The sequence below is a fragment of the Chanodichthys erythropterus genome, chromosome 21 (genome assembly GCF_024489055.1).
Source record: "Chanodichthys erythropterus isolate Z2021 chromosome 21, ASM2448905v1, whole genome shotgun sequence".
Lineage (NCBI taxonomy): Eukaryota > Metazoa > Chordata > Actinopteri > Cypriniformes > Xenocyprididae > Chanodichthys > Chanodichthys erythropterus.
Window position 1 is genome coordinate 20,213,216 of NC_090241.1, and position 14,193 is coordinate 20,227,408.

Consider the following 14,193-nt stretch of genomic DNA (forward strand, 5'->3'; position numbering starts at 1 on the left):
CAAATGCGATCTGGTCATGATATGATCACCTGAAAATGGTTTAAAGGGCTGTAGAGAATTGGGGGTTCGTGTGACTTGGGCCATAAGTAACCTATCAACCATCCAGTATACCATTGCAACCACCTAAAACACCCAACATTGTTTTGGACTGGCAAAAACCATTGACAATGCTTTGAAGAAAATTCACATTTACACTTCAAACATCTTCTGATTTGAGCAGCTAGTTCCATAAAAAATAAACACTTTATCTTAATTAGGCTAAAGAATCATGTCAAATGGTGATTCTTAACAAACACAGATTATTTTAACAGACTAACAAGCACAGATGTATCTTAATGAACAGAGTTCAGTGCATTTCAAGTCCTCTCAAACAATACTTTATAAACCCGCTAACAAACCCATTCATCTCTGTCTTTCAAAGCACCGAGATAACAGCACTGCTTTCTGGGCTTTATTCCAGGATTGACATAGTTGTTACAGTAAGGATTTGATTGGAGAATAAAGAGATTTTTGTAATTTGATGATATGATTGCCACAGTGCATGTGTTTTCTCTTGTATCTTAGCTATATATTTGTATTGGCTTGTGTTGGAACCATTATGATCAAACAGCCCTTTGTCTGTGTGTTATTTTAAGACATTGACGAATGTGCCTCAGCTTCTGTAATGTCTTTTATTTTATTTTTTTAATTTTTGCTATCCTTCCCATAAAAATGAATCGTCAAGGAATTCCAGTAAAGCTACTTGTTGTGCTTCATTTCAACAAGAACATTTAAACGACTAAATACATTTACAGTTTCTTACTTTAAGATATATATATATATATATATATACAACATTTTATATATACATGATAGACATACAGAACTCTGAGAGGCATTTGGGAAGAAAAAAACATGGTTTTAAAGAGACTCAATGTGGCTGAATGGAATGTGTTGCATGAATGCCATGTGTAGAGGGGTACAGAAGTTGTCAGCAGACTAGTCTAGCATAACCAGACCTTTGACTAAATGGCACAAAGTCTGGTCCACATCCCAGGTTTTTCTGGCCAAGAACTTCCCACGTAGACAGGAAGAGACTGTCTGCCTTTCACATATTATATTAAATCAAAAATTACATTGCCTGTTTTAATTAACATGCTGAGAGCATATTCATCTGGACATATTTGGCTATATTTCGAAGCATCCCAGAAAGTTTGATGGAAAATTGCAAATACTAACATAAAAATCATGTCTTGATATTTCCATGTCTCTTGTTGGTCTAAAGATTGCATTGAAATCACAGGGATTGCATCACTATTGTGACATCATTGGGATTTTGAGGCCATTGCAAGTAATTCCACCTCTCAGTGCTGAACACTTTTTCACATTAATATAAATCATTCTTGTGTAGAGCATGTCCTCTGTTTTCAGTAATTGTCAACTTGACATTCACTTGTTTTTTTTTTTTTCTTCTTGCAGTATAATCCAGAAAATCATATGTAATATAAATCTTTTTATTTATATATATATATTTTTTGTCCAATTGTCCAATTGCAGGGCATAGCCATATAGGATGCCATAGAGTAATGTGCTAAAACTGCTTTAATTAAGGGGGAATTAAGTGATTAACGTCACTAATTATGATGGTGTGTCAAAAATGTGTTAATGATGGTAATTCCAAGGGGTCATGGAATCTCAGCATTCCTCATCGTTCCCCTCCTCTCATGTTTCTCGTGCCTCCACAGCACAGAGATTTTATGTAAGTCTACACAGCCAGCCTGTATATATCTCAAAATTGTCCAAATGTTTTGAAAGTGAAGCACATAATACTTGATTAAGTGTCTTGATTTTCAGTAACTGAGGTCATTTCTGTGGGGCTCATTTGGGAAATGAATATTGTCAGAACATTCAGAACGAAAACCATAAGCCATGCACAGGACATTTCCGACTAAAATCCGATTGATGTCTGACTGTTATTAATTTGGAGATTTTTTTAAAGAATTTTGGAATTAAGGGCTTATTTTACTAACTGTTTGCAGGTTCCACAGCTTCCCAGGAATTCTTTTCATAACCCTGCTGTTATCTGACACAGACGAAGAGAAGGGTCAAAGCACACAGACAGTCCTACTGCGTACCTCAGGGCAAACAGGGGTTAAGTGTTTAGCTCAAGGGCACAGTGACAGGGATTTGAACCTGGAATCCTCCTGTGCATGCTTTATAGCTCTTCCCAACATGCCACCAACAAAAGAAAAATATGTGATGGGGAAAAAAGCAGTAAAGTTCTTTGAAAACTGACGCAAAAACTCTTAACAGCACAAAATGTTTAATTACCTAAGACATTATTCATTACAACCAACTTCAGCCTGATCATGTTACCTCACCAACAAAAGAGTACCATGGTGCTATGTTTCTTGAACCACTAATCATGGTAATACTATGGTATTTTTTATAAATACCTTTGAGTGCTATGTGCCTTTTAAAGGATCATCAGTTTTAGTTGACTATGAGGTTGACTAGTTTTTATTTTTTCTCTTTAAAAATAAATATATTTTTTAATTTTTTAAATATTCCTTTTTCAATTTTGGCTTCCCATTATGTTTACGCATTAGGTCAGTAGGCAGAGAGCAGGTGGTCTCAAACACATTCAACCACATGAGCGTTTCCACTACGAAAGCAATCCAGTCAAATGTGTTTTCGACTACCTCAGGAAGTGGTCGAAAGTGGACAAGCTCAAATCTTTTACACCCCATTTACATCTGTATTTAGGGTTGTCCACCTGTGATCCGATCAACCAAAATGACCAAAACATCTTAATACCAGGTGGAAACAGGGCCTCAGACAGACGTCATTGCGTCACAACTCTCACTGTTTTTTAGCATCTTGCATCATGAGTGTTGCGTTAAAACACTGTGCGAAGTTAAAAACACGTCAGCTTTTCAGAACTGTCACATCATTTCTGCATTCTATTCTAGTCTGTTGTGTTCTGTCCAGCTGTTTTTGAGCACAAGAAGACATTCCTAGAAACACATCCAATCTTGGTCAGTTTAACCTGAAACCAGCCTAAATTTTTAGTGCCAATATTTTCAACATTGAAAATTCGCAGGAGACATCTGAGATATATGAAGAACGTGATTTGTTTTAGAGCTTTGCGTTGATGTGGTTCATCAAAAGTGTGAAAAGTGATTTGTGCAGAGTATCCAGTGTCTTGGTTGTGTTTGTGGGCTGTGGGGCAGGCCTGCTTTCTGCTGTGTGGAATGTGTTTATGGGCCGTCTCTTCCTGCAGTGCCTATATTACACACATTTTTGACCTGGGGTGAGGAGATCAGTAGCTGTTGACTGACTGAACACACATTCATTAGAGATCTCAAGGAATGTTCCACACAGCTTTGTTCGTCCCAATGCGAGTCTTTGTACAAATTTTTTAAATTTTTTTTTTGTACACATGCTTTTAGACTGCCAGAAATACATGAGCCATAACAAGCAGTGTTATGAAAAATAGCAAAAGCAGCTTTGCTGTTATACTGCTCCAACTCTGTTGTGTTGAGGTTTTTTTTTTTTTTGTCACTTGCCTATTAAAGACTAATTGTCTAGAATATTCCTGTAAAGCATAGTTTTTAGGTGTTTCCGACTGTTATGTTGATTTTGGCGTTCTCTCTCCGTTCCTGCAGGATTACCAAGCCCCTGACCTTTGCCGACTGTGTGGGGGATGAGCTTCCTCTGGGCTGGGAGGTGGTGTATGACCAGCAGGTGGGCGTCTACTACATCGACCACATCAATAGTAAGTTCAGCTCTTAAGTTCTGTTTTTAAATGTCATATTTTACACATCTGGTCTATCTAGCCATTTCTGTTAAACTAGACTTGAATATGCTGATTAATTAATTAGCTAATAATCACCTAAATCAATATTTGCTGAGAAAATCCTCCCAATTACATTCAAAAGCAAAATTTGCCTTTCAAGTATTTGGGGGCTCCTTAAAGTGGATAAATAAATAATACAATTCTGTCCATTTTCCATTTATTTATTATCTGAATTACATTAAAGGGTTAGTTCACCCAAAAAGGAAATTTCTGACATTAATTACTCACCCTCATGTCATTCCAAACACGTAAGACCTTAGTTTATCTTCGGAACACAAATTAAGATATTTTAGATGAAATCCGAGAGCTTTTTGACCTCCCTATAGACAGCAACATCATAAACAATTTCTAGGCCCAGAATGGTAGCTGGTGTTCTGACGTAGAACCCAGAAGTGCTGCACTGTGTTTACTACGTGACAGGGAAGAGAAGAAATAGTTGAATAAAGTCATTATTCTTGTCGCTTCATAACATTAAGGTTGAACCACTGTAGTAGCATGGACTATTTTAAAAATGTCTTTACTACCTTTCTATTCCTTGAAATTGGTTATGATGTTGCTGTCTATAGGGAGAGCAGAAAGCTCTCGGATTTCATCAAAAGTATTTTAATTTGTGTTCCGTACTTAATGACCGAAATTTCATTTTTGAGTGAAGTAAACGTGCCATTTAAAGGTGCCATCGAACATTTTTTTACAAGATGTAATATAAGTGTAAGGTGTCCCCTGAATGTGTCTGTGAAGTTTCAGCTCAAAATACCCCATAGATTTTTTTTTTTATTTATTCATTTTTTTAACTGCCTATTTTGGGGCATCATTAACTATGCACCGATATATAGGTTGCGGCCCCTTTAATTCTCGTGCTCCCCTGCCCACGGAGCTTGCGCTTGCTTTAACCAGCATAAACAGTTTACACAGCTAATATAACCCTCAAAATGGATCTTTACAGTTATTATTGCTCCATCTGCCATTTTTTGCTGTTATCCTTGCTTGCTTACCTAGTCTGATGATTCAGCTGTGCACAGATCCAGACATTACAGGCTGCCCTTGTGTAATGATCATGGGCTTATTGGGCTGGCATATGCAAATATTGGGGGCGTACACCCCGACTGTTACGTAACAGTCTGTGTTATGTTGAGATTCACCTGTTCTTCGGAGGTCTTTTAAACAAATGAGATTTATATAAGGAGGAGGAAACAATGGAGTTTGAGACTCACTGTATGTCATTTCCATGTACTGAACTCTTGTTATTTAACTATGCCAATATAAATTAAATTTTTCATTCTAGGACACCTTTAAAGATTTGTTTCAAAAACAAAGTAACGTTTCTTGTATTATTTTTAGTCAGACCAGATAACTTGTGCTGCTCAGTAGAGTAGTGCATTATTTGAGCTGATTCAATGCGAAAGAGAGTTGTTGCACCTCTTGATTTGGCTGATTCATTACAAGGAAACATAGCAGTCAAGCAGTTTCCATCCATCCGACCATCCATCCGACCATCCATCCGACCATCCATCCATCCATCCATCCATCCATCCATCCAATATATGTGGATTAAGTTACTATCTTTTGATGTTTCTCTCTCCCAGAGACGACCCAGATAGAGAACCCTCGCACACAATGGCGTCAGGAGCAGGAGCGCATGTTAAAGGAGTACCTGGTAGTGGCGCAGGAGGCTCTCAATGCCAAGAAAGAGATGTATCAGATCAAACAGCAAAGACTCGAGCTGGCACAGCAAGAAATGCAACTCTTCAACCAGCTCACTCAGGACGACAACCGTTCCATCACCAGCTGTGAGACATGCATCACATCTCACTTTAATCACATCACACACACTGCTGATTCAGCCATTTAAAATTGCGCCAACTTATTAGTCATATTGTGTGAAATTTCAATGAAGTCATTCTTACTCCAGCCTTACTTCAGTGTCACTCATTGGCTGAAATCTTATTCCTTTCCTCACTCGTATTTCCATGGCCTCCTCCCTTCCTCCTCTAGTCCAGCTCACCCCTCCTTTTCCCTTCACTTTCCCCTCCCTTTCCTGTCACCATTCATCAGTTCTGCTCTTACTTCCTGTTTCTCACTAAAACATCTCTTTACATTTTTTTTATACCCATCACTTACAATAAAATGTACATGGTTTTGATTCAGCAAGCAAATGTTTATAATATAAAATATTAAATGTATTATCATTATTATTATTGGTATAATCATTAAAGGGTTAGTTCACCCAAAAATGAAAATTCTGTCATTTATTACTTACCCTCATGTCGTTCGACACCCGTAAGACCTTTGTTCATCTTCAGAACACAAATTAAGATATTTCTGTTGAAATCCGATGGCTCAGAAAGGCCTCCATAGCCAGCAATGTCATTTCCTCTCTCAAGACCCATAAAAGGTACTAAAGACGTTGTTACAAAGTCCATCTCACTACAGTGGTTCTACAATCATTTTATGAAGCGATGAGAATAGTTTTGTGCGAAAAAAACAACAACTAAATAACGACTTATATAGTGATGGGCCGATTTCAAAACACTGCTTCCTGAAGCTTCGAAGCTTTATGAATCAGTGTATCGATTCATGATTCAGATCGCCAAAGTCAAGTGATTTCAGTAGTTTGGCAGTTTGACACGCGAGTCGACTCATGAATCGATACTCTGATTCATAACGCTTCGAAGCTTCAGGAAGCAGTGTTTTGAAATCGGCCCATCACTATTCGGCCCGCACAAAAACTATTCTCGTCACTTCATAAAATGATTGTAGAACCACTGTAGTGAGATGGACTTTGTAACGACGTCTTTAGTACCTTTTATGGGTCTTGAGAGAGGAAATGATATTGCTGACTATGGAGGCCTTTCTGAGCCATCGGATTTCAACAGAAATATCTTAATTTGTGTTTCGAAGATGAGCGAAGGTTTTACAGGTGTCGAACGACATGGGGGTAAGTAATTAATGACAGAATTTTCATTTTTGGGTGAAGTAACCCTTTAATATTATTAATATATTGCTACATTGGCAAAGCGGCGGACCCTGTATGAAGGGGTTCGATTAATATTAGGATTAATATTAAGATTAATACTAACATTATTAAGATGATTTAAAAAGCAGTTTTGTTAAGTTTGTTCTAAGAAAAAATAATGAAATATAATGCCAAACTGCTGAATAAGGTTATCTTTTCCAGAATTTCATTCTTTTAATGATATATTAATTTATGATACAAGGACAGTTGTATCACCCTCACATTGTCTACTTTATGCCTCCAAAAAATATCAAAATAAATTTAAATTCAAAAATAAAAGCATACTCATCAGTCGATTATATTAATTAGGGCTTGAGCACCAAGGTGCGAGGACCCTCTTGTATTTCCTCTGTTTATTATTATTATTACTTTATGTATTTTCTTAATTATTAATAATATTGTTCAAATGAAAAATATGACCCTGACCAAAAAAAAAAAAAAGAAAAAAGTACAAAATATCATGAAATGTCCTGCCAGTTTACTACATGGCACATGGTACTAGGTATGTCATAGAAAACCAATACATATCTAATATAACATGGTATCATCATGGTACTTTTTTTGCAAGTGTTCTTATTTCTTAGCTTAAGATTTAATAATTGAGATTGTTTTGTATTATGTGTCATTTATATGTATATTACAAGGTACAATCACTGGCTACACATGAGCATAATGTGATTGACTTTTTGACTCATCTTTCTCTCTCATAGCTCACTCTGGTTCCTCTTCCAATGCAAAATATGACCCTGACCAAATCAAAGCGGAAATCGCCTGTAGGCGTGAACGGGTAAGTCATTATCCTCTGAGAACAATGCCTCATACGTCAGGCCCAAGGGGAGAGGCTGGGGCCCCTCATGTGCTGTGTTGATTGTGTGTTTGTATATGTGTTGAGGGGAGGTGGGTACCTTTAGGATGAAGAGGCCTAGATTTGGGTTCACAGCTTGCTGGACCTCTCTGGATTAGTCATTGTGTCAGAAAGCTTGTCTGTGGATGATGAACTCATGACTCATGACAAATCTGTCATATTAAAGGAATAGTACACCCAGAAATGAGAATTTGAGAAATTTCTTGTCTTGTTCCAAACCATGTTTTTTTTTTTTCTTTTCTTTTTTTTTTTCAGAAGAATATTTACGCCGCTAGTTCTCATTCATAATGCCGTTGTTTGAGGTTTGATTCTCGCATATGCGGTAACTGAACATAGCACAGCAGTTCAAATGGAAAATGGTATTTTAGAGCTTTTACAGAGGAGGAGATTTTCAATGAATGACTTTTCATTTACCACACATTTTGTTCTATTCCATACTCAAAGCTATTGTATGATTTTAGAAGAAAAATCTTACATTCAGAAGTTTGGGGGAGCATCATTTTTTTTTTTCTCTCTCTTATGATTACCAAGTCTGCATTTGATAAAAAATATAGTAATATTGTGAAATATATTACAATTTAAAATAACTGTTTTCTGTTTTAATATATTTAAAAATATAATTTATCCCTGTGATGGCAAAGCAGTCATTACTCCAGTCTTCAGTGTCACATGATTTGTTTATTTTGTAATGCTCTCTGAGGTTCACTTATAATGTTATAAAGATGTTTTTTTTTTTTTTTTTTTTTTACACAAAAACATCATAATTTAGAAGTAATAGGCTAATTTCTATCCTGTTTTTGCCACTGTTTTATTCACTGTTTTCATCAGTGTGCCTCATTCAAGACTATGATTGGGTAACAGTTTTGCATATTTCTTATGATTATCACAGTTGAAAAAAAATTTGGATTTTTTTTTTTTTTTTTTTTCAGAAATCTTTGATCAGTAGAAAGTTCAAAGAATATAATATCTTTTGTAAAATTATAAATGTCTTTACTGTATCAATTTATTGCATCTTATTAGAAAAAAAATTGCGCTGACCCCAAACTTCTGAACGGGAGTGTATATAGGAAAGAAAATGAAACACCAGTTTTTGGAGTTTGACCGACATTTAAATTTAATTAAATTTTCTGTTATGTTTTATGAAACAAATGAGACCATTCAAGGTTTAGCCTGACATTAAGGTGAGAAAATGATAATTATAAACAGAATTTATTAACTATTTCTTTAAGACTTTTAACATAGAACAGAACCATTTTGTAGCAAAAAGGCTCAATATTATGTCATATTTGGTCTTCTGTGGCCTGTTACCTACATGTCTGAGTGTTTTTTTTTTTATATATATATATATATTGAATGGCCCCACATTCCTCCGTTGCGGTTTTGGGAGGGCTGTGTGTATGTGTGTGTTTAAGGTCGTTTTAAGTTCCTGTGTGTATTGGGTGGGTCGGGAACTATTAGATATGTCTCTTATGGTGACTCAATGTTTTTTGTGATGGTGTCTCTGAGGGAATCCCACTGTGTGTTTTGATGTGTATATTGACTAAGTGGCTCTTGTGTCCACAGCTCTCCAGACTTAAACAGGAGCTGGCTCAAATGAGACAGGAGCTACAGTACAAGGAAATGGGAGTGGAGACCCTACAGGAGTGAGTTAAACTGAGTTAAACCCTTCCTCACACACTTGTACACACACAGACTTCGGCATGCAATATGTTCTGTTTGGGGAGAGGTGTTCTACTTTTTGTTTAAGCGATCAGATTTTTGTCTGGCAGATGACAACTAAAAGGGGAAATATGCATCCATACTCTTTAGACTTTGGAACAGTAAGAAATTACTTAGCAACCAACAAGAACAGCCTAGCAATGACATAGCAAAGCACTCTAAATCACTCTGAACACTATAGCACACCATCACATTTTAAAATGTAAAACTGTATAAAATTGTATTAACACACACACACACACACACACACAGTTTTCGTGATTGACGATAATTAACAATACACTCTGTCAAAAACTCATTAGTTTCTTTTCCTGCTTTGTCTTATGTTTCCTGTTTATTCATGTTTCTGTTTATGTGTGTCTATGTTTGAGTAGTTGTCTTTTAACTGAAACTTTTCCAAGTGCCCAGACACTTTGGTTCCTGGACAGGCTCACAGAGTACACATCAAATAAGACACAACATATGATGTCACTCTGTATTTGCACAATTCACTTTTGACAAAGTCAATCAGTCTTTTGTATTGTTCCATTCAACCCACAAACTGTATCTTAATGGGGACAGTATGTTGGCAACAACAAAATTACTAGAAATTATGTAAAACTCTTATTTAGTTTTGTATACACTACAATTAAAAAGTTTGGGGTCAGTAAGATTTTTTTTAAAGTAAATACATTAAATTTGTATTAAATATGGGCACATTAAATCCATCAAAAATGACATTAAAGACATTTATAATGTAACAAATGCTGTTCTTTTGAACTTCATATTCATCAAAGAATCCTAAAAATATTATCACAATTTCCACAAAAATATTAAACAGCACAACCATTTTCAACATTAATTATAATGAAAAATCTTTCTTACCTTGTTTTACCGTGCCTAATATTGATCTAGCTTATTGCAGTTTGCATCAAGCTGCCGCCGAGCGAATGCAGAGTAGCACAATAACAACTTTCAACACACAAATTGATTTAATATGATAAAACAGCGCTGTTTTACCCATGGTTTTACCCCACATACGCTTGACTGGAAGAAGCGGAAGCGGCGACTGTGGCATAATAAAATTTTCATTGCTCTCGATACGTGTATCGCGCTCCTCTCTCATTAGCAATCGCTCCAGCGGCCTCGTTTCTGCTCTCACAGCACTCGGCCCTGCTCTGCTTCATACTACAGTAAGGCCGTGTGTCAACCAAAGCATTTTTGCCAGCTGCTTGCGTACTTTTTCAATTGTTTTAAATCGGAACTCCGCGTTTTTTAAACGCCAGGAGCGTAATGAATCGCTGAGCATCTTTTTCACGCTCAAGCGCTGAGAACTTTGAGTAAAACGCTGCACTCATCACTGTCACTTTTTATTCAGCCGTCCAATCAGAGTGGAGGAGGGTGGGACAAATACAACACCGACCAACTGTCACAACATTCTTGCTGTACAGCGACATCAACAAACAGAGAACGGAACAAAATGGATGAGAAATTAATATTGCTGCTCTCTGAAAATACATAGAAAGTAATTTCACACGGTGTCAACATTTTTAGTCTGAAACAATTTCCTGCAAAATCATTTACAAGTTAACAGTGCCATGGATGTTCCGTATCATAGCAACAAAGCGCCTCAACTGAAGAAAACGCTCTCAAGCGCTCACAGATAGACATTTTAAGCAGAGCGCCTAGCATTTTCAGCTGGCTAAAAATGCTTTGGTGGACACACGGCCTAACGTTAATAATTTCATCCATGAACATGATTTCTGCCCGAGTCCCATCCCAATTCTTTTCCAACGGCTGTAGATGTGAAGACAACACCTCCCATGATTCCGCGAAATCAAGGCGTCATCAAGCTACGCCTTTGTTTTGAATGGTGTTCCTTTAAAATAGTACAAGAATACATTTATTTTAAATCACATTAATATGTGACAATATTACTGTTTTTACAGCATTACAATATAGTACAATATTACTGTTTTATATTAATAATAAATGCAGCCTTGGTGAGCATAAGAGACATCTTTCAGAAACAATAAAATATCTTACCAAACCCAAGCTTTTGAAAGATAGTGTATAGCATAAGTTTATAGTAATCTTTACTGCGGAGCGGACAAACGGACACAAATCAGCCCAGACAGACATTCTCTCTCGGTCTCAAAACAGTTGTAACTTGCTTTAATGCAGATGAATAAAGTAGCCTAAGTAGATTTGCTTATGGTAATACTTGCAAGGTAGGAGAAATGGTGTTAAAGTTTTAGGTAAGTTTAGGTTTTATGCTTTGGTTCAAAGCTTCTGATTTTTTTATTTGCATGTCTGACATCCAAATATTGTACAAGGCATTATAACTATTGGTGACATTTTGAATAGTAAGCATTTTATCATTGTAGCACAATGGGAAGCCAATCAATTCTTTGAGGTTCAAGTTATTATGGATACTAATGTGGATAATGAATTGGCTACAAAGCCAAGTTTGAATGGAGTCATATGCTTAACATTTCGGCAAAGTTTAATTTGGGTTAGAGATTTAAAACAGCCTACCCAGTGTGAGAGTCACCAATAGCTGTTTTGCTAGCACTCTAGTAATATTTTGTCAGGTAGAAAGAGTTCTTCATTTAGACAAGGCAGTCCTTATACTTAGCATAGCTAGCTAGTGCATTCAGGGCTAATTTCAGCCCTAATTTCACTATTATTCAGTTCAGTGGAGCCGTAAACCAAACAGTTGCCAGAAACCAAACTCCAAAAAAATCTAAATTAGTTACCTGCTCTGCAAATGTCTGACTAAACATACTTTTCTCATACTGCTTTTAGCGCTAAAATATACAAAATAGAATAGATTAGTAGTTTGGTGTTTTGAATTGCAATTAAGCTGTTAGTTGTCTTTTTTGTCATGTTTATTCAACATTTTTCATCTATTTAGATTTATTTAAAGTGATCCGGGAATATGTGTAGGGAATTTTACCTAAACCAACAAAAAAGCTTTTTGTGTGTGTGTGGATGTCTGGAAAAGGTGACTCCACCTCAGGAAGAGGATGCACCAGTTGACTATGGGTTGCCAAGGCAGGAAAAGCTCAATAAGCAGAGAAAGAGTGAGAGTCCGGGGTAGAGAGAGCGAGAGGAGGGGTGGGAAGAGATGAAGAGGGGGCAAAAAGTGCTTGAAAGCATTTTGAAAAACACAGAGATATCTGGAAGCAAATTCCTCTCTGCTTCCTGCATCCCAGTGAGGGCCCTTATCTCTTAGATAGAACACAACTCTACTTGCTCCCAGAATAGCAAGATTAACTCTTCTTTACTCAGCGCTTTAAGAAAATGGAAGCTCCCTCTTGACATGAGTCATCCAAGCCTGGGGGCCTCTGTAATTTCTTACTTTTTATTTGAAGTCAGTCTAATGTTTAGTTGAGTATTTTAAGATAATGTGTTGCTAGTGTCTGAACAGCGGTCACTGCACTGAGAAGTCGCATCAAAGCTTTGCTGTTCGAGAGACTCTCCAAAAGACATTGTTTTTATAGAATTAAGTGATGATTTTTTATTTTAATTACATAGTAACATACTAATAAATCTCTCTCTCTCTCTCTCTTTCTCTCTCTCTAATTAGAAAGTGAGTTTTAATGCTCTGTTCAAAAAAAAACTTTTATTCAGTGAAAATGCATTAAACTGATCAAAGTTGACAGTAAAGACATTTAAAATGTTACTAGAGATTTATATTTTAGATAAATGCTGTTACTTTGAAATTTTTATTCATCAAATAATGCTTAAAAAATGTTAGTTTCCACAAAAATATTTAGCAGAACGTTTTCAACATTGATAATAAGAAATTTATTAAAGGGTTAGTTCACCCAAAAATGAAAATTCTGTCATTTATTACTCACCCTCATGTTGTTTCACACCCATAAAACCTTTGTTCAGAACACAAATTAAGATATTTTTGATGGAAAAAAAATGGCTCAGTAAGGCCTGCTTTGCCAGCAAGAACACTCCCTTTTTCATTGCCCAGAAAGCTAATAAAAACACATTTAAAACAGTTCATATTGTATGACTATAGTGGTTCAACCTTAATTATTATAAAGCGATGAGAATACATTTTGTGCTCCAAAAATAACAAAATAGCAACTTTATTCCACAATATCTAGTGATGGGCGATTTCAAAACACTGCTTCATGAAGCGTCAAAGCTTTACAAATCTTTTGTTTCGAATCAGTGGTTCAGAACGCCAAAATTACATGATTTCAGTAGACGAGGCTTCGTTACGTCATAAGTGTTTTGAAACTTCAGTAGTTCACGTGACTTTGGCAGTTTGATATGCGCTCGGAACCACTGATTCAAAATAAAAGATTTGTAAAGCTTCGAAGCTTCATGAAGCAGCGTGTTTTGAAATCGTACACCATTTATCTTATAAGCCACTCTGGATCTAACAGGCTTTAGACTTTAATTTGATCAGATTGTGCCAAAACATGTCATAATATGAGTGTTTAGATGAGAGATTAATCTTAATTTAATACACACTTTATAAGAAGTTTGTTCATATATCTATAGGACAACTTAAATTTGAATGGTCCTAATAAGGTCACTTCCTCCCTCCCCTTTCATCCTGTCTTTTTCACTTTGTGCGTCTTAAGAATTAGCAGCCGGAACGTCTGTTCTGTGTCACCAGGCAGTCGTGCGCTGTGGTAACGGGTTGGAAAGGGTGGGTAGATGTCCGTAGTAGCCTGGCAGACTCGGGTGCTGGTCAGGCAGGGCTGTGAAAGGTTGGAGGTTTGAAGGGGGGAAACAAAGCCCTGCTTG

The 14,193-nt window shown here is 36.5% G+C and overlaps 1 protein-coding gene across 6 annotated transcripts in view; it reads left to right on the forward strand.

Annotated features, from left to right (window-relative positions):
- wwc3 (WWC family member 3) overlaps nt 1–14,193 on the forward strand; it is a 56,233-nt gene that overhangs the window by 20,004 nt on the left and 22,036 nt on the right. For all 6 annotated transcript variants that reach the window (XM_067374073.1, XM_067374067.1, XM_067374070.1 and 3 more), the window contains exons 2-5: nt 3,648–3,757; nt 5,422–5,625; nt 7,562–7,638; nt 9,280–9,359. In XM_067374073.1, coding sequence (XP_067230174.1) covers nt 3,648–3,757; nt 5,422–5,625; nt 7,562–7,638; nt 9,280–9,359 — 471 coding nt within the window. The remainder of the gene's footprint in view (nt 1–3,647; nt 3,758–5,421; nt 5,626–7,561; nt 7,639–9,279; nt 9,360–14,193) is intronic.